Here is a 23,678-nt window from a genome sequence, read left to right as displayed (position 1 = left end):
GGCCCGGGGCGCCGCCGTTGGGGGGGGGGGGGGGGGCCGTGAACAGAGCCGGGGGCACCACCGCTCCGTGTGCTCACCACGTACCACTGGCTTCGTGCTCCAGCCACTCGCAACCCCCTGCCTGCCCTGGGCCCCACACACCCCTAGGGTCAGCTCTGCTGAGCAGCATCTGAACTGCCTGGCCTGGGGGCTGAGAGGTAAGAAGAGCAGCCTTGCCTAGGTCTGGGACCCCAGGGTCCCCAGAGACTGAGAGACAGGGGCCAGGAGCCCAGAGACTGTCATACAGAGAGGGCTGAGGCCAAGAAGGCCAGCTGGAACAAGAGGGCAATGGCTGGAGTCCAGCAGCTAGAATAACAGTGGGCTAAAGCCATGAAGGCTGAGGCCCCTACAGGGAGGTCCAGGACATTATCCAAATAACACCTGCAAGGCATGCGTGTGGCTACAGGGGAGGACAGAGGCCACGATTATTGCCCCTAAGGTGGCTTGTGCTCTAAGGCACAGATAGGACCAGGTGGCCATGACTCAGTTGGAGAAATGAGATGGGGGCCAGCCAGGCACTTGAGACAACAGGTAGCCAAGGGACTGAGGCTCACATGGGGCAGCCTCCTTAAGTATCATTAGTCACATCAAGGCATGCCGGATGAGGTAAAAGGGAGGGTACCCCAAAGAACCAGAATGGGGCAGGAAGTGCTTGGCCACCAGGAGGTATCACGGCCACCCCTGGGGCCTCAGACAGTGTCACCATTCAGTGGTGAATTTAAGACACCTCAGTTTGGATTTGATTTATATAATACTAGCCAACTGCCCAACAAGAATGATGCTGGGGAGGGGGAATGGGATGGTGGGGACAGAGCCCCGTGCCCCCCTGCCCCATCTAGGCCTGCTCCCCGCATCCCTCCTGTTGATGGGGTCCAGGCCCGCTCCCCTTCTCCCCATCACTCCATCCCCTGTGTCCCCACCATCATGGCGGCCCACTGCCACCTGTCCAAACACTTCTTCACACTCTGATTGGCTGTTTGTCAGCCAATCAAAGCACGGATAAAGCGTTATGGACAGACAGACAGACAGACAAAGGCTTTTCTAATATTATAAGTGACACTGCTAAAACCAGATGCTGTATAAAAATACCTTAGCAATTACCAACACTTGATATCAAGAGTAAAAACATTGCCCGTGTAAGTCAAGTTTTCTGTACTCTAATAATATACAGAACACAACAAAAATAGCTGAGAGAAAACATATACTTAAAAATAAATGCCGAAGACCAAAAGAATTTCTACACAGAATTTCCACTTGCACAGAGCAGTAATCACACTGATGCTACTAGCAACATTGACAACAACGCATTACAAATGAATGACAAAAATAGCTTCAAATGTTTTTATAACTACACTGGTAATTAATTTATTAGCTTTATCTGAGAGCTGTGCAAAGTTATTCATCTGGAATCCAGGTAAACAAAACTGATTATTTTGGACAGACTGGGAGTTTGACTGGCCAGCACACCATTTTGAATTCCCCACTTCCTACCAGTGCTATGGAAAAGGATCTAAAAGTCTTAGTGGATCACAAACACAGTACGAGTCTTTGGTATGATGCAGCTGCAGAAGCAGCAAATGTTTTGGGCTGCATCAATAGAAGCATTAAGTTCAAGACCTAATGTGATAATGCCTATTTACTCAGGACTAGTTAGGCTTTATCTGGAGTAGTGTGTGCAGTTTTAGGCTTCACATTTTAAAAAGGAAATGGAGAAATTAGAGAGGGTCCAGAGGAGAGCAATAAAAATGATTAAGGGCTTGGAAGGTAAGTCTTAGGAGGAGAAGTTGAAGGATATAGCCACGTTCAGCTTGCAGATAAGGTGTGTAAGAGGGGACAGGATAGCCATCTTCAAATACCTGAAGGACTGCCATAAAGAAAAGGGAAAACACCTTTCCTTTCTTGCTGCAGGGAGCAGAATGCAGACCAATGGCTTGAAGTTGCAGCTAAATAGGTTTTAACTTTATATCAGGAAAAACTTCACTACTAGAACAGTGAGGCAATAGAACAGACTATCTAGGGAAGTTGTACACTCGCCATCAGAGGTGTCCAAGGGGTGGGACAAGCATTGAGTCAGGAATGATCTAGGATTGGGCAGGCAAAATATGGCCTACAGGCCAGATCTGACCTCTGCAGGGGCTTTGTCCAGACTGCAGTGGATCCCTTGGTCCCACCTGGCTGTAGTGCATCTTGCCACACCCTGGACACCAGCGGGGCTGGAGCAGCTCTGCAGCTGGGCTACCTTTCTAAGCAGCCCGGGCAGTGGCAGTTCCTTCCGGCTGCCGCCACCGCTGCCCCAGTACCAGCAGGGACCTGCGCGTGCAGCCCCGACCTGGCATGCCCCACACCTTTTCCGAACTCACCTGCTAAGCTGCAGCAGCAGCAGCAGCTGCTGGGCAGACAATGTTGCTCAGCATGGTGGGAAAACAGCCCCTCTCCCTTGCTACTACCAGACAGTTCTTGGCTCAGCTGCCCAGAGCCTGCGCTGTACCAGGCTGCTCTGCAGCTGCCCTGCACTGTCACCACTGCCATGCTGGGTGGCCCAGAGGTGACAGTGACAGTGGCAGAGCCACAGGGAAGCCCAGGCGCAGGCTCCGGGCAGCGGTAAGGGCTAGGGATTGCTTTTCTCCCCGCACTGAGCAATAGTTTCTGCCCGGCAGTTGTCGCTGCTGTCACTGCTCAGCCTGAATGGGCAAGTGTGGAGCAGGTGCGGGGCATGCTGAGTTGGGCCTGCACATGTGGGTCCCTGCCGGTAGGCTCCAGGCTGTTGCGGGATGGGAGTGGGTGCTGACCAGATCAGGGGGGTGCACATGGGGAGCACCCTACCATACCCTCAAACTCTCCCCCACAAACGCCATAACCACACCCTCCCCCACACACAATCACACCCCACAAACACTGTACCCACTCACACCCTCCCTCACCCCCCACATAAACCCTACCCCACCTCACACCTGTACACCTCTGGCGGGGTCTCCACTTACTGCCCCACACATTAGGGAGCCCTGGGGGCAGGAGTGAGAGGCACTGGGTTGGGACTGGTCATACATGTTTAAAAATGGGTCCTGGTACAAAAAATGTTGAAAGCCAGTGTTCTAGAGCATGCACTCCCTTAGATGTAGGTGATCTATACTCAATTGTTTCTTCTAGGGATAAGCCAAATTAACAGATGATAGATCAATAGCTATGAAACGTAACAGGTAGGAATGTATCTTTTGGCATCTTTAAACGAATGATGGTGAATCCCAGGGAAGGTATGATAGGGGATGCCCTGTCATATGATCTTCCTCTTAACACATCCACTTCTGCCGCTGTCAGAGACAGGATACTGGGCTAGGTAGACCACTGGTCCAACCCAGTTATGGCATTTCTTTTGGTCTTAAGTTCGCTCTGGATACCAGGTGCCTAAACTGTGTACATGCAACATTGTGGCACCTAATCCTCTTTTTGATCCAGTTCCAAGAATCCTGAGTGACAATTTCTGCTTTCAGCCGTTAGATATCATTGCCTCCAACAGTAAGCGACTTTCCCAATTTATGACTGTCCTGTTACTTCCCAAACAGAGCTCTTACATCCTGGAACACAGAGCAGCATTTCAGCTTCCAGTGTCAATTGGGCTCCCTCCGGTGGTTGATTACCGAAGAACATGAAATAATGGTGTAATTACATTTCAAATGTTATTTTCCACTGCCATCTGCCTGTTTTACTGCACCTTCATAAAAAATAGCACTCAACCTTAATGGACTGTGGAACAGACCTATATTTTTAGCACTGGCTAAAAAGTCAATCCATATTACTGCAACATAACTTTACTTACCACTATATGCAGTAATAGATGGCTAATCTAAGAGACTTTTGTCATTATTTTCCATGATGACTATTCCAATAACCTTGTCACTTACCATTCCCGTGATCCCTGTTGTTGCTGTTATTGTACACACCAGCAGCTTCCAAACGAAAAAGCACTTAGTATAACCTCTGCTAGTTTACTCAAGAGATTTGCTGTCTAGAACCTATCCGTAGTTCCACTGCAGTTGTTGTGAGCAAATGTATAAAACCTGTTGATTTGGTCTGGTATTACCATCACTTCTACCAGATAAGAACACTGTATACTTGCATGGCTTTTATCTTGCACAGCATTATTGGTAAATGTACAAAGCAAATTAATTCATCCAGAATCAAGTTTTTAATCGGATCTAATACACGCCTCCCCATTGTGCTTAGAGATTGTATTCATTTGACAGTTTTATTCCTTCATCAAGTGCTTACTTTTAACCCAAGTGATGTTCTTGTAATATCTCGCTGAATAAATGCAAAGTTAATGTTTTATTTTAATAAGCTTACTTTCATATCAGCCATTCCAATAAGTAGATTTCATTTTCCTGGGCATCTATCCAAGAACCTAGATAACTGTAATCTCTATAAAGTGGCCCATAGACTTACCATTATGCCAAACCATGAGGGATGCTAATTAGCTCATATGTTTCCCTTGAACTATACTCAGACTTTCCCTGTGCAACAGCATCAATCATTATAGTTCAGCCAAACACAATTTTATTTTCTACATGAAGATCTCTCAAAGGGAATCTCTCACACACACACGCGCGCGCGCGCGTACGTGTCCAACCCAAACTTCTAATCCTAAACTAAGTTTCTGTTGAACTTGTTTTCATTTTTTTTAAATCCTATTCAAAATCTAAGAGTAATGGTTTACATATTTGTATAGTGAGTGAAGTTAATTTTTTCCTCTTCCTTAATAGGAAAGTACCTGTTTTAATGATAGGGGATATCAACAGTAAGGAAAAAATAACATTTTAAATGTGCCAAACTTGTATCTCCATGTACCCATACAGAATTATCATGTTTATGTAGAATTATTAATTACACAAACATATAACATACAGCACCTATTACCAAAGTGGACACTTCACATTTTTAGTTGCTTATAAATTTGCCTAAGCTTTAGCCACTTGGGTGAAACTGGGTACCACCTGAGTGCCTGCCTCAAACTGAATATTTTTGCATAATTTTAGCCATTTCCAAAACTGTCAGTAGCAAAAAGCATGTTACTTCGCCCATGCTACAGAACTGTAGTAGCCCTTTCCTTTGAATTGTTCTAGCATGCTAGTATGCTGAAGCAGACACTTGAAAACTAAGGGGATGGGCACTGTGACAGGGATGTGGCCTATTGCCATTTCCTATGAAAACTTGTCCAAATTATAAGACTTCGAAAATTTCCGTTTTCACATGTTAAAAGGATCCTTCAGTTTTAGCAGCTAAAATCTATAAAGATTCTGTCCTCAATGGACATTCTTGAAGATCTCACAATTTCTGTTGCTGACTAGATTCCATGTGCACCATCCCCAGCAGGTTGGGATAAGGATTCTGGTGAGATGAGACTAAGGGCCTTGTTACACCTCAAGATGAACGCTACACAAATGTTAACCAGGCTAGTGTTGTTCAGCTTAGTGGAGCAGTCACACCTTAAGACAAAAAACCTGCTCTGACTGCCCCTCACCTGCACAGCCATGACTGGCCAGTAGAGGCTTGGTGAGCAGGAGCAGGACCAGGACCTAAGGGGAAGGACAGATTCCTTGCTCCTGCCAGGCAGAGTGAGTGCTACAGCTCTGTGTCAGCCACAGGGCCTCCAGACAGGAGCTGCCTATTTACTACTGCTATCAGTTACCATTAAGTCAAACTGCAGAAGCTTGCCTGGTATATGCAAAGATTTCAGCTCTGCTGATGAACAACGTGGTGTCAACATTGCAACATTTCCGCTCTTTCAGGTTACTTTTCAAAACTTTAAGGGGGAAAAACAAATGTAAAAAAATGCTGGGATTAAAATTTGCAAATACTCAGAAGTTAAGAATTAGAGTAGCATGTCCAACCTTCATTCAGCTGTCTTGCGTACATGGGCAGCACAATACAACCTTTAATTACATGATTATGTATTATCATTTCTACACAGCCCTGCCTCATTCAGTCCTTCCTTGCTTCCTCATGTCCTTTTGTAACAAGGTATTCAGCAGAATTTGCAGGTTTGTTGGAATCTGACAGTTGGTCTACTCTTGCCTCAACCTTGTGATCTCAAGCCTGTCAACAGCGTGCCTTTGCACCCACACCACCCCAGACTCCACCTCATTCAGTATACAGGGTTTTAATGGTGAACCAAGCTTGTATACTAAAGGAATCTGATGCTCATTGGACTCCTGACTCATCTGTTGCAGAATTTGGAAGCCGGGTTGTGACTGGGTAAAGGATTGCTGGAAGAAAACATATGGGCTAAGGCTGTTGAATGCTACCCTAGACAACTGGATTCACTCTGATTTTGCCATAGAGGTCCTACATAAACAGTCTGGGCTTATGTGAATTTTTACTTATGGTTAGAAGCTTTATTAAGAAAGAATCATCAAGGTCTTGTGGAAAGTAGGTAAATAAACCTGTCACCTTTTTGGGCAAGGTTCTGGACAATAAAGACCAGAATATTAATACTGTGTAGTATTAAGGTAGTATACTTGAGTTTCCTCAGGGTACCACACGACATTTTGGTTTTTAAATCTTGCTATATAGAATTAATAGGCACATGTTGGCTAGATTAAAGACTGTCTTTGTGACAGATTTTAAAACGCAGCTCCTCACAGGAAGATCTCACTGAGAAGGGTTGGTTCAAATAGGATTCCTGAGGAATCAGATACTGCTCCAACACAATGTAATATTTTTATCAACTATCTAGAAAGTGATTACATCTTTGCTCTAAAGTTTGCAAATGAGAAAAAGATTGATTGCATTATTAAAAAAAAGAGGGCAAGGTTTTGTTTGTTTGTTTTGGGGGGGTTACTGTGATCTCAATCACCTGTCAAAATTTTACAATGTACGTTTTAAGAGTCAAATGCAAAAAAAACAACCTCTGGGAACCAAGAGTGAATGTCACTTCTACAGAATAGGGAAGTCTACCAGGAAAGCAGCAATTTAAAAAAAGACCAGGGGTCATTGAAAAATCAATGGTTTTCAACCTTATTTCATTTGTGAACCCTTTGGAAATATTAAATGGAGGTGCGGATCTCTTTGAATTGCAAGTGTGGGTATTCACATATTTTTGACTGATAATCATCTTTTGCAGACACCTTGGACATAGTCTGCAGACCACCATGGGGCCACAGACCACAGGTTATAAACCACTGTTGTAGATAATGGGCTAGCTTAAACAATTGCAAGTGTGGGTATTCACAATTTTTTGATTGATAATCAAAAATCCCAATCGGACCTGGACCCCTCAAGACAGCACAGGGCTGGGAGCGGCACTGCAGCAAAATTTGGGGTGGCTGCAGCCTCCTCCCAGTGCCACCGGAGCCCGCTCTGAGCCCAGTCCCTAGCAAGAAAAGCCCCGTGCAGCACCGGCTCCGGCTCCACCCTACAGCTACCACCTGCCCTGTGCCACACAGATCCGGGGGCACCCCTCCATTCCCAGGGTGCAAGCAACCCTCACCCCATGAGCCCCATCCTGTGCCCTCCCCCTCATGCAGCACCTGCCCCTTCCCTCTCCCTTATCACAGGGAGCATTGATCTGCACCCCCACACCCTTCCCTCCCCCCTCCCCTTCCACCACATTGGACTTCCCTGATTGCAGCTGTTTTGGATATCGGATTGGTATTGGTGGATATGCCTCCTTAAATATTGGCTATCGGTGCACCCCTAATCATAATATTTTTTTGCAGACACCTTAGACATAGTCTACAGACCCCCATGAGTTCACAGACCACAGATTCAAAACCACGGTTGTAGATAATTTCCTCAGCATGAGCCGTCAGTGCAACACTGTGGCTAAAGAGCTAATGATAATCTTGACTGCATAAAAAACAGAGTATAGTAGGGCAGTGATTTTGCTCCTATGCCCCAACTGATAAGCATCCTACTAGTATGGTGGCCAGGTCTGACATCTACTCTCTAAGAAGTATATGGAAATACTTGAACATTCAAAGGACCACAAAAAATCCAGAGTCTGGAAAACATGCCTAATAATGTTGGGCTTAAGGAGCTCAACATGTTTAACTTATGGAAAAGAAGGTGACTTGCCACTACGTCTCAGTATTAATGTGGAAAATTTACCTGATGGAAGAAGGGGTTTTTTTTAGTTTTGCTGACAAAGCCTTAATGAGATCCAGTTTGTAAAAGCTGAAGTTGGGCATATTCAACCTTGAAATAGGACAGTTTCCAAGCTGTGTGGGTGATTAAAAATTAGAGGAGAATGTCATAAATTCATCATCACTTGGCGTCTTTATAAAGTCAGATCAGTTATCTTTCTAAAAAGTTTTGTGTGCTGCATGTGCAGAGGGCTGGGCCAAACTGTTGTGGCTTTGGAATCTATCAATATTCCTCTTGAAGGGCCATGGTCAAGATCAGAACTGCTTGTATGATTATCCACATGCTCATATGTGCAGCTCCACATTAAGACAATGACTATAATTAAATAGCAGACTTCGGCTGGTGGCTTCTAGAAGTCAGGAAGGAAGTATTTTCTCCAATGCACAATTTGCTGGAAGTATTCTGGATGTGGTTTTCTGTTTTGTTCTGGGAATTTTAGCTTCCCTCAGAAGTATCAGTGATTGCCCACAGCTGAAGACTGGACACTGGATGAAATGAAGCATTACCCTAAGGTTGTACAGATAATCCTTTGCCTAAAATGCCTTGCTCATACACCCAGGATCACATGGGATTGGAAGGTTGATAGGTACCTTTTAATCTCAACATCCCTACATCACATTGTAGATTGCCTGTACCAATCATCTGGACAACTCTTACTGAAGCAATCTGCTGCTATTGCAGGGACCTCAGGTACTAAACCCACACATTATAGTTTAGATCCTGGAGGCTAAAATGTTTCTTTCCAAAATCAGAACGTTATGGTATATCATTGAAAATGGAAATAAACCAGATTTGAACAAGTAAAGGGATGTAGCTAGAACAAATGTAGAGGCACAGCAATGTACTTCATTCCTATATAGACATTACCCACTATGGATCTCCAGAAGTCAAACGTACTCTAGTCCAAAAAGCAAAAGAAATGGCAACAGTTCATTTTTTTCCTCAAGAGTTCTGCCTGCTCTAAAGTGGATGAACAGAATCCCAGATGTGAATAAGCAGCTGAGAAGATGAAGTAGTTTAAGGTTCACAGAACATTTTTCTTTTTCTTGGAAAAGTGGGCTGTACAAATTGACCAGGCTTGCCTATCAAGTTAGGAGACTTATTCCAGTAGCAGGGCAAGTCAGCAGCTCTTCAAATTAAGAAACCACCAGTAGCAAATGAGTTTGGAACAGACTGCTTAAATACTGTTTCAGTAAAAACAGTTTCCAGTGTCAGAAGTCATTTAGTCAAGGGGAGGGAGAAGGATACAGGAGCCAGTTTTAATACTGACCAAATCTCTGGTCAACAGTCCCTGGGATGCTGCCTCTCATGTTACTGTGCTTTTCTACCTTCCTTCTAACAATTCATATTACTGGCTTGGAACAGATTTGGAAACCAGAACTTCATTATTTCCCAGTGGTTTCCAGATCTGTTCCTGGCCAGCAGTATGACTTGTTGGAAGGAAGGTAGAAAAGCATAGTAACATGAGAGGCAGCATCCCAGGGACTGTCAATTGAAATAAAAGTAAACTCCACATTAATTAATTTAAGAATATCTACTATCATTACCAGCAAGATAAGTGTACACCTCTCAAACCTGACTCAGTGATGGCAGTGTGGAGAGGATTTAGTATAGCCACTAAAGGACATTTTTAGATTGCTACCAATTTAATATGACTTCCTGAAATCTCAACCTGTAAATGTAAACAAGGTGCTTTACATTTACATATTCATAAGATGATGTCTATTTGGAGTCAGTTATTCAAACTTGAACAAACAACAATCCTAATGCCATGCAGACCTGCACCACTTACAGAGCAGTCTCATTATTAGGCAGCATGGTACAACACAAAATAATTCATTTACTGTACAAGAACTTTAAATGACATTTCATGGACTGGGATAATTAATTAAAAAGAAAAGACCCTCTATAACAGTGGTATGCAACCTCTGGCCCACAGAGCCATGTCATGTGACCTGCAGATTTCCCCATGGGCCTGAAAATTTGGCAGCAAGGGAGCATTACTTTCTGCTCCCTTCCTGCCAAATTTCTGGACCTTTGGAGAGCCATGCAGGCTGGATAATGTGGCCCTTCCCTGGCATGTGGGGTTGGGCTAGCATGTGGTCAGATGGGGATGGGGATAGATCCAGGCGTGCAGGGTTGGGCTAGCATGCGGTCAGATCTGGATATAAGGAGTCAGCTCAGCACACGGCTAGACTAAGCATACAGGACAGGGCCAGCAGACAGCCACATAGGGTATGGAAGATCAGGGCAGTATGTGGGATCATACCTGCAGACCAATCCCACACACCAACCCCACATGAGATCCAGTCAATGGACTGACTCTGCACCACTCATATGGCCCACAGGACTGAAAGCTTGGGTACCACTGCTCTGTAATATTATTTTCTGGACCTTTCTCAAGTTCCTGTAGTTAGACCTATTCATATAGGATTATATAAATGCCATTTTTCCCTTCAAACTGTCAGATTCACATTTTGAGGGAATACTGCTGAGTTCAAAACATGTTATCCATTATTATTAAGTTACACTGAGGCCTTTGTTGTGCTAGAAGTGGTAGAAATGGACTGATGCAATGAATGGATCCTAGATGAGTGCAAGGGTCAATCTGCACACTTCTTACTCTAGTGTCCTATCTAATTTACTGTTTTTTATAGAGCAGAAGTGAATGAACTTGGTCTAAAAACAAACAAAAAAAGTCCATTCTTGAGACAGTTCTATTTTCTCTTTTCCGTTTCCTTCTTTCCAACTCATTTTTCTCCATCTTTTCTTCTCCCTTCCTCTCTAACCTCAAAATTTATTTGCCATGTAACGTCATTACTACTAGAGTATTTCCCTCTATGTTCATTTTGAAGTCTATACCTAATTAATAAGCTCTAGGAATCATTAGGTTTATCGGCCTGAATAATTTATATTTACTGGTCTGTAGATGGTCAAGATTCAGGACCAGTCTGGCTCCTTCATTCTATGTCTATGTCTGTCAAAAAAGAATCTGTAGGTTTAATTTCTTTTGTACAGGTATGATTGTTTTAACTACTGTTAAAAAATAATGGTAACTGGTAAGGGTAATATTATACAACTGTTTTATTATTAAATACGTTTTTAATGCTGGCAAACAGGCCACTTGAGTTTGTGCTTCTTCAGTAGCAGAATGGCTTTTATTATAATGGTGAATGCTAAAAAGTATGGTCTTTCACAGAAAATTCTTTACTCTTCCTACTGACATGGCTTAACTCTTCTTTAAATCAGAAGCAAATGATGTAATTAACATATATCTCCACAGGGTGTCACTACAAAAATGTTGATCGGAATCACGTAATTTTGTTCTGTACCCCAACCTAGAAAAGCCCTGGCTTCTTCCAACTCTTGAGATCCCAGCCCTTCAGCCCTGACCCTCCCTTGCTATACATGGCCCTGCCTCAAACAAGCTACCTTCCAATTCCATTCCTGAGAGGGACTTTACCTGCTCAGACGTATACTCCAACTGCAAAGCAGCAAAGCAGACAGTTTCTCTTCAGTAAGCACTTAGTTGGGGACAAAGCCCCCAGGCTCACCCCAAGAAAGCAAAACTAAAAAAGACAAAAAAAGCCTCTTCTAAAGGATTATGCAGTTCTTCTGTCCTCAGTCCAACCCTGAGCACCCACAAAGTTAACTCAGCTGTTTTCTCTCCAGTCTGCGCAACCCGAGTGCTCCGAAGTAGCCTGGCTGTTCGCTTGCTTCTGATTCTCTTCAGATTCTCCAGCTCCCAGGAGAATTCCTGCTTCTTTCAGCCTGCTACCTCCACTGTGATGCTCACCTCTCTCAGCATCCTTGGACACCTCTGGGGGTCACCTGCAATCAGACCCTCCTTCACAGATATGCCTTTTGTCACCTAGCTCATACAACTCTGGCTTCCCTCACCTCTTTCCTCCTGTACAAATCAGGCAGGGAAACTGAGGCATGCAACATTAGCACAATATGAACATATTTAAAACTAATATATTACAATAAAACCCATAGTGCATCATAAGCATGCAAAGCCTTGTGCCTTGATTTTAAAAAATACAATCTTTATCCTTTAATTATTTTGTAAGGTGATATCAGTGCTCAATAAGCAATTTAAGCAGTGAGTTCAAGAGGAGAGGGGTCTGTCTTCCTGCCTCTCCTAGGTGTTACGGATACTCTAGTAAAGTTTGCTTTGAGCACAACCACATCTGAGGTATCATACAAGCAGGGTCACTAAAAGCCTCACACTGAAGACCACAGTGGAAGGTACAAGCTTGAAACCATGACAAAACAGCCTGGTTCCAAAAGACAACTTCTAAGCAGTGACAGTTTTAAGCCCCAATTCCATCTACACGATATGTCAACCATATCAGACTCTATCAATAAAGCCATTAAAGGGCAAGAAAAGCCTCAGCAGGTATCAAAACAAAAATACTTTGGGCGTTTATACATGTGCTCTGGGAATGGGGAGAGGGGCAGGCACTTTAATTAGAACAACCCCAAGAGCTGCTCTAATTAAAGTGTCCAGAGCATACTGTGTATCAGTGTCCACATGCTTCAAAATGGCAGCAGAGGCACCATTTTGAAGCGCACGGAGACCGATATGAGAGACATGATTAAATCAAGTCTGCTCTGATGCACTGGAATTACAGTGTGCTGGAGCAGTGTCCCTCTCTTTAGCTCTCTTCCCACTTAAATTTAAAAGTTTCAAGTTCAGCTTCATGTGATATAGAGATTTCCTCTTTAATCTACATACAACATTCAGCATCCACAGGTTCCTTAATTGTTTGAGGTAGCTAAAGCTTTAGATGGAAACATGCAACATCTGTTGTTGCAAAATTGTGAGGGATGCTTCTTTCTGGATACTGCCTAGGTACACCTACAAAGCAAGTTATGGTACAACAGTACACTCATAATTGCTAATAAACTGCTTTCCTCATCACCTGCTAGATGCTAGTGAAACTCATTAGTGAAACCCATAAAAATCGATGAAGGAAAGAAGGGTTATATAACTGATAGAAATATCTGATCAGCTCATTTTTTTTTTATCTTCATGGAAGATCTATGTGGGAAATTACTACACCCTCCTAAAATGAAGTAAATATAGAAACTAAAGATAACTGCTGTCAGGTAGTGGTATATGTTAATCAGCATTTGCTGAATTAGGGCAAGAACTCTATGTTTATACAGTACTGCTGACCTAGGATGAGTCTAGAACTTACCAATTCATTTTACAAAGCATGCAGTCACTGTGTATCAATGTCAAAGGTCCATATCAGAACAAGGTAATGCTACCTCTGTTTAAACTTTAAAAAGTAACAATGTTTTTATTTTTAGCCTTTTTGCTCCTAGTGCCATAATTAGGCAAATCACAGGAGAAAGTTATAAGTGGGCAGAAAGACACCATATAACATTAGAAATTCAGTGGGACATTTGAGTGCTTCAGACTGATGTTGCATTAACAAATAAAGAGAAGTGCTCTCTCTACAATATTTACCTGTATTATGCATGTGCTTCAGAGTCCACACAACACCCTTGCTAGTGCTATTTCCAGTTTACAAACATGGGACTGAGGGTTAAGAGAGGGCTAAATGACGTGTCCAGGATCTCCCAGGAGATAACTTTAAGTCATAGGCTACTGACCTGACCATTAGATCATACTTCCTCTTTCCAAGCTACATGAATGGACCAACAAGCTAGAACTGAGGATAGAATAAGTGACCTGGGATGAGGTTTGAAGGCTGCAACTTATATTTTCATAACACTAGTGGTCAGGCTCCACTAAGAAATTCAGATTATTTTTAGTGGACGAGCTGGGAGAAGCAGAGGACAGTATTCTTTCTTGCACCATGAATACCAAGTTGTGAAGTGCCCCAATAAGCAGATGGGGTGATAGGTTTAATCAATTTGGAAATTAAATTGATTGGTTCTTGAGAATGACAATGACTGAAAAATTCTATTAGAAATCCCACATGGTGAAACCTCACACTGGAAGGTCAAAGAAGCCTGAGCGAAGGAAGTTCCATAGACTGGCAATATCCATGGCAGACATGTGTGTGTCAATCTAGGAACAAGGAACTACCTGGATTTTTGACAGTAGGGAAATTAATCTGATACACAACTGAAATAGGAAAGACCAGCAAAAATAATTCAACATTGGCAGTCCTAACCCGGCAAAAGAGAAAATCTTGTAAACCCATCCAGGAGAGTCACAGAACAGTTTCCAGGACTGTGAGGACCAGTGCTGGAGGAAGAATTTGGTTATCTTCCCAATGAAATGCAAAGGGCATGCAGTAAGCAGCATTAGCCATTAAAGAGTACCAGGGACCTGGTATTGTTTAAAGGGCAGCAGGAAGTAGGACTCTTCTTTCATTACTGCTTTGTCCCCTGTAATGCCTCAATTATACTTGGTTTTTTTTTTCCATTGTGACATGGTCTACAAATGAATTTAGACAAAAGTAATCACAAAGTCTCTTCCAAAATGTTCATTGTTTATGTGTCCCAAATCAATTCACGATCTGAGTCGTTGTTTCAAATACTCAGTTAATCGTTTCTTTTTTTATGTCAGCTTTATAACAGGGATTCCTTCTGTCCGTAGGTGTAGAATCTTCATAGTTTTGTCCCCCCCCCCAGTCTTATTTCTTCATAGGCTCATTCTTCTAATTTAACCAGTCTGAGAGATACTCATCTCAGCTGGCTAGTTGTGTCTTTAAAATACAAGACTCATCCTTTTGTAATTAAATAATTCAATGCCAAATCAAACACAAGTTACTGGATTTAACAATAACGTAAAGCAAGTTTCTTCTTCTTTTCTAACGAGCCACTACTTTTTCCAGTTGGATTCTTCTGAAGCTATCAAAATGATACCTTTCCTTGCTAAAGATAAATAATCTCTAAATGACAATTCTTTTCAGAAGGACAGTCACCTAACACAGTATTTTTTGGATTTGATTCCTGTTGTTTACCTTTAAGTATATTTTTGTTCCTGGAAGAATGAATGAATGAATTACAGGACATAAAAAAAGTCTTTTGGAACCTTAAACAAAGGAGTGTTCATATACAGGCTTGAAACAAACAAGGAGTTCATCTGATTCAGTTTCCAACAACAGCTGAGACCAGATGTTTTAGCAACTGGTGTGCCCCTACTTCTTGTATTTATTTTGCAATGTTATTGAGCAGGGGGAGGAGCTTTTTTTTGGCCCTGTGTTGGTCTTCTCTTTGGTTACAACACCTGTAATTGTATAGGACCTAGGTAACCACAGCTATTATGTAAGCCTAGTAAATTATACTGTCACAGAGAAAGGAAATTACAGTCGAGTCATCCTCTAGGTATATCCTACTGCTTTAGTTCTTCCCTTGCAACTGTGGAGACCTATACATATGAAGGTTAAAATTTATGGCTGAGTATGATCCTTCTGAGCTAGATCAATTTTAAAAGGACATGACTTTGGCGCCAAAAGTAATCTTAGAATTGTGGTTCCACTAGAACACAAAATTAAATTAAGAAAAAGCACTTAGTAAGATAAAAAATGTGAATCCTAGGTATATACCTCTCAACTACTTTGAGGTGTCAGCTTTGTTTATCCAATTCCTAATTTGTTTTCTGCTACATGCTGTGGAAGGCAGAAATTTCCACTAAAAATGGGACTTTATGGTTACTCAGTGCTAGTTCCTAAACCCAAAGAAACCATGCTCTGAAATCAAAGCCCCTTTCTGTCTCCTGTGGGAGAGGAGGGAAGGGAGGTGGTGGGGAAGGAAGGGCCTGTCTAGATTCCATTCTAATTGGCCTAGTTGCACCAAGGCAATTTGAAATGAGTTTCATATTTTTATATGAAATTTGAAATGAATGACTAATCTGATCAGTTTGTTGCTAGTTTTTTTCTCAGTACGTTTAAGAGCTCCCCAAATGATTTTTTCTTTCCAGCATGTTTTCAAACTTGCTAGATAGAGGAAAGTGGTACTTGAACCGTTTATAAAAGGTAAATTGATCCATGGTGCAGAGGGTCTTGATAAAGCCTATGGGCATGTCTAGACAAAACAGAGGTCCTAATTTGAAGTGGTGGATTTTTAAACCCATCATTTAAATTTAGGGCCCTTCAAACCTGTGTCGTGCACACACCCCGCACTTACCTGCCTCTCTGGTGGCAGGGAGGGGAGGGCGAGCTGCCAACAAGCGGAGTGGTCCCTGGGCTGCAGGGGCAAGGGGCCTAATGCTTCCCTCCACAGCAGCAGCGGCCCCCACCCCAGGCGGCACCCGCCTGCAGGGACCCGGCTCAGGCAGTCCCGGGAGGCACCGCAGCTGTGGGGGGAAGCACCAGGCCCCCGCACAGGACATGCAGGAAGGCTTCAGGGGGCGGGGAGGAAATCAGGCTCTTGCTTTTCTTGGATGGAGCCTGCTTTCCCGGGCTGCTGGCAGGCTGCCTGAAGGGCTCCCTGCGGAGCCACAGAGCTGCATGGAGTCCAGTGCTTCACTACACGGCTGTAGGGGCAGCAACTAAAACTCCTTGGAGGAGTTTTAGTTTGCTGCACCACAAGTCATTTAAGGCGTATTACACTGCCAAATTTCCTACAGCGGCTGGAATTAATGTGCAATACGTCGCTGAGGTGTGCAAACACCGACACCATTAAAGCAGTGCAAAAGCATTTAGCCCGCTTTAAAGTGTCATGCACACACGCCCCTCATTTCATCTACACACGGCCTTGGGCACAACTTACTGACCACATAAAGGTGATATCATAGGTCATCAAACAGAAGTATGTCGTGGCATCCTTCATTTGGAAGTTTGGCTCTTATATCACTTAAGAAATTTTGAAAATTTTAGGAATAAGTTTTCATAGATACTCAGGCACCTAAAGATGGAATTTTCAAAAGCATGTATCAAAGCAAGCTAACTCCCATGGATTTCAAACACTTTTGAAAATCTGCCCTAAAGTAACTTGCCCAGAGTTGAGCAAAAAAATCAGTAACAGAATAAGAAGGTCTTCCTACTTTCTACGCTTGGGAGACATTCTGGCCCCAGTGAAGTCACCTGGAGTTTAATCAGGCAGCTTGAGTTCAAAGAGGAAGAGGATCACTCTGTCTCTAGTAAAGCAAATTAAATAGTAATTAAGTTTTTCTTCCCTGTGTTATATGTCAACTGCCTGACCACTTACAATTATATTACATCTAAGATCGATCCTCATAGCATGGATCTACCATCAGCCAATCAGCTCGCTCCCAAATTACTCTCTATTTTATAAAGTAGACATAGATGTTAACATGCAGAAATTTGATATAAGCATTGTTTTCCCCAGAAAGCACAATGGAAAGCTGGCATATGTGGAGGTTACCAAAAATTTAATCTAGTTGAGGCAGGATTTGTTATTTTTAAATACCGTTGGCTCTCATGTAAAGACTATTGTTAAATATAAATCAGCAGAGAACTAATGTTAGTTGGAGTCTTCCTTTAGCAAAAGTTTTAGTGCTTTTTGGCGCTTCATCGAAAGGCTGAAAAAGATCACATGTCTTAGGCTCCCCTGTTTGGCCTGTTCAGAATATGCATCAAAAATATTTAGGATGAAAACCAAGTGTGAAACAAAATCCTCTAATCAATAAGATATTTTGTAAAACACTAGATGTGTAAGTGACAGAAAGCCCTAGCAAACATTTAAACTTCTTCAGAGTGTTTAGAATTTGTATTATAATGGCAAGGAGGAATTTGCCTATATAATATAAAATTTATGCTAAATCTTTTAGGCATTTTTCAAAATATATGTTTTACACAAGTGCCACATATGTAAATGAACACCAAACACTACAAAGGTTAAACAACATGGTTCTATTAAAAACTATCTTCAACCATGGCACTCAGTGACAGCAATACAATACTTTCTTCACAAAGCAACTAATATAAAAATATGCCATAAATTCATTTATAGACTAGTATTCTGATACATACATGTAATTATAACATTCTTTATATAAATTCTTTCCTGAGATATTTTGAGTCGTTCGATTTTGATGTATTACTGGATGCTTTATCTTTAAGGTTTGCTTTAAAATACCTGTAAAATATTTGGTATGTGTAGGATGCTAGCAGTAACACAGAAGTAGCAATAAATGCAATTAAATGACACTGGAACAGCCTTGAGAAATGTTGCTTTTAACCATGTTACACACATTTTATCCTTTGACTCCTCTGAGGGGGAAAAATTTGAAGGTACAACTAAGAATTGACAAAATGCTGGAAAAGCATTTTAGGAATGTTAGAAGTTGGAGTATAAGATAAATGACACAGAAAAAGCCATAATTCTTGTTGGCTATGTATTGCCTTAAAAAGCAACTGGACATGTTTTAGTCAGTTCACAGTATAATAAATACTAATCTGTTTTGGAAGAGCAAATGTCTTTTAGGGTTTCAAGCTCTTCAATAAGTTTCTTGTTCTGAACTTCTAGCACTGCAACACGACTCTCCAGACATTTTATGTATTCTTTCTTCCGACGTCGACATTCTTTAGCAGCTTCCCTGCAAAAAGCAGAAGTAAAAGGTGCAAACAAAAAGGCTATTTGCATGCTATAAGAAAATGTAAATTGAAGAACGCTCAGCAGAATATGGAGACTATGAATGAATTCCAATTTTTGGAACATCTCCCCTGTTACATCTGAAAGCAGTAGGCAAAAACTGTGTTCACAAGGGTCACAAGTGTCCCTTCCTCAAGTTTACATGGCAATACGTAGAATTGCTTCCTCTCATGCCTTGATTAAAGTTCATAGAAACAAGGTCCAAATCAAAGACAGTTATTCTGCTTTATGGCAATAAAGATCTTTGAGGGCCTTGAGTTCCTCAATGAGAGTCTTGTTTTGGTTTTCAAGCACAGCCACACGATTTTCAAGACATTTGACATACTCCTTCTTCTTTCTGCGACATTCCCGGGCAGCTTCCCTGGAACCAACACAAGGCAAATAACTACAGGTACAACCACGCTCCAGCCAAAACTGGATAAACACAATTACCTACAATCCCTAAAATTCCACAGTAAATCACTCTTTGGACAAACAAATAACTAAACAATGATCTTAGACAGCTACGTCATTGAACAGCCAACCTGAACCCACAAAAACAGCCTGTTAATTAACGCAATTTGCTTGGCATCCACAATATGATGAATGAGTTGTTATACAGATGAACTGAGACAAACACAATGAGGACAACGATCAGCTGTTAACAAGCTGCCTTCAACTGTACAAAATGCCATGGCTAAATGCCTTCATTTCTGAAAATGGGATTTTCTGTTCCCATCACAACCCATTTTGTGTGTTTCTGCAGGTATTTAGAGCATCACCTTCTGCAATCAAAACACTTAACAACAATGTTAAAGAAAATACAGGTGTGTTCCCTTGCAAAAATATAGGTGTAGCAGCATTCTCTCTTCAGATTAAAATCTAGGTATCTGGTTTAAAAAACTACTGCAACTCTGACCTTTTCACACAATTATGATCAGGACTAGTCAAAATGGCATAATCTTTTTTCTTTTAAAATTGTTCATTTGCACCCATTTACTCCCCAATTTCTACTTTTTTTCTAAAATACAAGCAGCCATGAATGGCTACATCATAATTCTGCTACTCAAAAGTTAAACAGTTTGGGTAAGATTTTTCAAATGTATGTGATTGAATTGGGCACCAAATTCCACAGACACACAAATTTAAGACCTTTTTAAAATTTAATCCCCTTAGCATTTACAAAATTTCTATAAATTGGCATCAAATTTTCTGCATGCTGTACATAAGAGGGTGGTAGCTCTAGTATTGCAACTGAAGAGAGAAGACGTGAAAGAAGAGAAAGCATAAGAAAATGCAACAATCCTCAAGAGTGACTTAAAACAAAGACAGGCATGAGAGCAAAGCAATTCCATGAATGGAATGAGACAGCATTCAGTATGTTAGTGAACTACAAAGCAGACCATTTCTTCATAAATGCATGCTTCTAGTTTTCAGCAAGTTTAACAACTGCTATGCAAGTGCATAGGCAAGAAAATAAACCCCGAACAACAGTCAAAAGAATGCAAGAAGAAAGCGCTGTAGGTTTGTTTATTCTGCACATCAGACAGACTTTATGCCAAGAAATTAAAAAATATAGACAATCTACCAAATGTCACACAATTCTGTTTTACTCAGTTTTCCTAAAGTAGATTTGCTTTTGCAATAATGTCTCTCCATCAGTATATTATTAGGTAACAGAACCTGCAACAATCATTTCACACTACAATAAAAATCTCAGACACTGCACGCTTGTTAGTATGACAGGTACTTTGTTACACATGAGTCTCTCCCCAGTTTTTTTCCAGCCAAAGCTACCCAGTAAATAGTTTCAGGATCACCAAACTTCCTTTATTTTTTATGAATGTACTGTTCACTGCTATTCACTACCTAGTTCTATTGGTAAGAGCACTATCTCTGGATATTTCTGCAAAAAAGATCAATCATGAACTCATTACTATACATATTTAAATTCTCATAATTATGATTTGGGTTTCAATATCTATGGAGATCAGTAGGACTGCTCTTTCACCTGAGTGCTATTAGGTTACACTCTCTGTAGGCACAGGAAGACAACACTGCATTGATTTCTAATCTGCTCATTATAAAGGTTATTTTAACACTGCATTGATTTCTAATCTGCTCATTATCTAGGTTATTTCCCCAGCCACAAGGTTTTGGGTGAGGGTTCAGATTTTGTAATGCTCTTTTTTTTTTTTTTTTTTTTTGGAAAAAGTGTGCTCCTCACCACTCAGTAGAATATTTAGGATTTAGTCAATTAATGGTCATTATTCAATCAGTGCTATATACAGATCTATTTGCTGCTGTGCATTTAACAGCAAAGACTTCTCTGTTCTTTCTTCAGTTATCATGGAGGACTCATGACCTTAACAACATTTTATTTTAATACCTTACTTTTTCCAGCAATCACTAATCATTGTGTTACAGTTAAATAACCATACCTATTTTTCATGAGTCTTAGCTCTCTTTTGCGTGTTGCCTCCTCTGCTAGCTGCTGAGGGCTGTGCAATGTTCCCGGTGATGCTGCCATTACCACTCCTTGAGGCAAGGCAGTGGTAGGAGTTCGGATCTGATAAGCTGGCATGTCTCCAGTAGCAGCTGTATACACATATATACAAAAGAAAGGTTTTACATTATACAAAAACATGTCTGTTAGTATCTAACTGAAACAAGAGATTTCTTATGATATATTATCTAGTTCTCTATTATCTCAAATATTCAGCAGGCCCGTGAGGTCAAAAGACACCAAAGCTAACAAATACAACTAGATTCTAATGTCTCTGTTACAATATACGAGTTATAAAACAGATTTTTAAACCAGTTTTTATGGTTTTAACTTGGAACTGGGTCTCCCCAGTGGCCTCTATTCTCTGATATTTCATTAATTTCTAAGAGGCTATTTTTCTATCTTTTAGAATACCTAAACTTTCAAATACTATTTACAAGGAAAATCATGCAAGTCTAATACGTACAACGTGTGTCACATTTAAAATTAATATAAAAATATTGACTCTCATGCATAAAAAAATAAGAGTAAGTTCTTTACTGTTCACATCTTAATATTTTCCATACTACTTCAGAACAGAGAACTTAACTTTCCTTGGCCCTGAAAATTAACACACAGAATCAAACTGCAGTTGCTGTCATCTTATGTGAAATTTGCACTGCCTTTTTTTTAACGTAGTTCCAGTAACAAAGGGAAGATTCAATTAAACTCAGAAAAGTGTTAAAACAAAATAACAACATATATTAAGAAAATTAATATACACAAACTCGCACCATTTTGGAGAGGTGAGAAGGTAGGAAAAGGGTAAAATCAATTAAATAAATTAGCTTTCTTATGGTCTTCTTTCACAGTTTCATGCCAACTGACCCTAAAGCAATATCCCAAGATTACATGAAATGGGACAAAAATAGATTTAAAATATTATCTTCCTCTTCAAATCAGAAGATGGCCTTCTAAGAAAGGTACCAGACTAAAATGGCTATATGGGTTCAGGTCTTGATCTTTCTGTGTAATCATGGACATTTACCTTCTGACTGAGCAAAATATCTCACTTTATAAGTAGCCCCACTTAAGTTAGTAGGACTGTCTCACAGTTGACTAGTTGTAAAATGAAAGTATACTAATTCTTTAATTTCACCCCTTGCTGGCCATGTCTATTCAGAGCATGAACTCTTTGGGACAGGTCTTTCATTGGGTGTGAATTCATAGTTTCATAGTTTTAGGGTCGGAAGGGACCTAATAGATCTTCTAGCCCGACCCCCCACCAGGGCGGGAGAACAACAAAAGAACCCTAAACAAAAAAACGGGACTCAAATGAGTCCAGCCAGGTAGGTATCCAGCCTCTTCTTAAAGATCCCCAGGGTAGGGGCCAGCACCACCTCCCTTGGAAGTTGGTTCCAGCTCCTAGCCGCCCTAACTGTGAAGTAGTAGTAATTCAGCAGAGAGAGATGATTTTATCTATAAATCATAGATTTTGTCTATGAAATCTTCAATTAACACAAACTGCTAATGAAGACAAGTCAGTTTGTAGGTCAAATTAAAGACTATGGAGTTTAATTTGATCCCAGAGCTTAATTTGATCTGCAAAATAAAATAAATATTACAAACTGCCTTGCTTTGAATAAGGGTTTAATTCATGTTGGCTAATGTGAATTAAAAACAAAATTTTATATATATCACAGAACTTGCAAAACTGTACCTTCTCCTTACAAGAGCATATAGATACTACTATAAATCAAATACATAACACTAATAAGGTCACCATAACATAGAGCTCATTTTAAGATCCAAAATCATGGCATGAGAGGAAAACAACTGGTTCGTCAAGCAACAGAAAAATCTTCTGGCACAGTAAAAGCTTCAAAATGTTTGTCACATTATAATATAAAACATGATTGTGCTGTAGTCTCTTCAGTGTTCTTTAAAACAGGTCAAATAACATTTCATTTGAGCTTTAATTATTTCTAAACCAGTCTCTAACTATTTTTATGATGTCTACAAAAGCTGAAATACCACAAAGGAAAATGGTGTTTTCCTTTAAAGATGAGATGCTATAAGTAGAAATATGTGGTAAGTATGTCCACCTATTTGACTATTTTTATTATTTACTGTTCCTTTAATGTACTAATACTCAACCAGAGTACTGCAGCACCCTGGGGTGCCTTGAGATCCTTCCATCAGATTCTCTCTTGAATACTCCAGCACCAACATTTCCTTTCTAGACACTATGATCAATATCCAGAATGGTAAAATACAAACCACCATAGACAAGAGACCCACGGATCAACATACATATCTGCACAGAACCAGCAATCACCCTAAACACACCAAGAAAGCTGTAATATATAGCCAAGCCTTCTAATACCCCCGAATTTGCACTGAAAAGAATACCCACGATTCACAGATTCATAGATTCTAGGGTTGGAAGGGACCTCAATAGATCATCGAGTCCGACCCCCTGCATAGGCAG

The 23,678-nt window shown here is 41.0% G+C and overlaps 1 protein-coding gene across 9 annotated transcripts in view; it reads right to left on the bottom strand.

The window, feature by feature from the left end:
- Window positions 1-23,678, bottom strand: part of CREM (cAMP responsive element modulator) — a 78,340-nt gene that overhangs the window by 25,782 nt on the left and 28,880 nt on the right. For 3 of the 9 annotated variants that reach the window (XM_014526208.2, XM_025192858.1, XM_006036582.3), the window contains 2 exons: window positions 21,144-21,300; window positions 18,584-19,084 (listed from right to left, as the gene is read on the bottom strand). In XM_014526208.2, the coding sequence (XP_014381694.2) occupies window positions 18,940-19,084; window positions 21,144-21,300 (302 nt within the window). In that variant the 3' untranslated portion in view covers window positions 18,584-18,939. Of the gene's footprint in view, window positions 1-17,484; window positions 19,085-21,143; window positions 21,301-23,678 lie in introns of those variants that run through there. The other 6 variants (XM_025192857.1, XM_025192855.1, XM_025192856.1 and 3 more) reach the window with 4 other exon arrangements.

The sequence above is a fragment of the Alligator sinensis genome, unplaced genomic scaffold (genome assembly GCF_000455745.1).
Source record: "Alligator sinensis unplaced genomic scaffold, ASM45574v1 scaffold1316_1, whole genome shotgun sequence".
Taxonomy (NCBI): Eukaryota; Metazoa; Chordata; order Crocodylia; family Alligatoridae; genus Alligator; species Alligator sinensis.
This window is presented reverse-complemented; position numbering and strand designations above follow the sequence as displayed.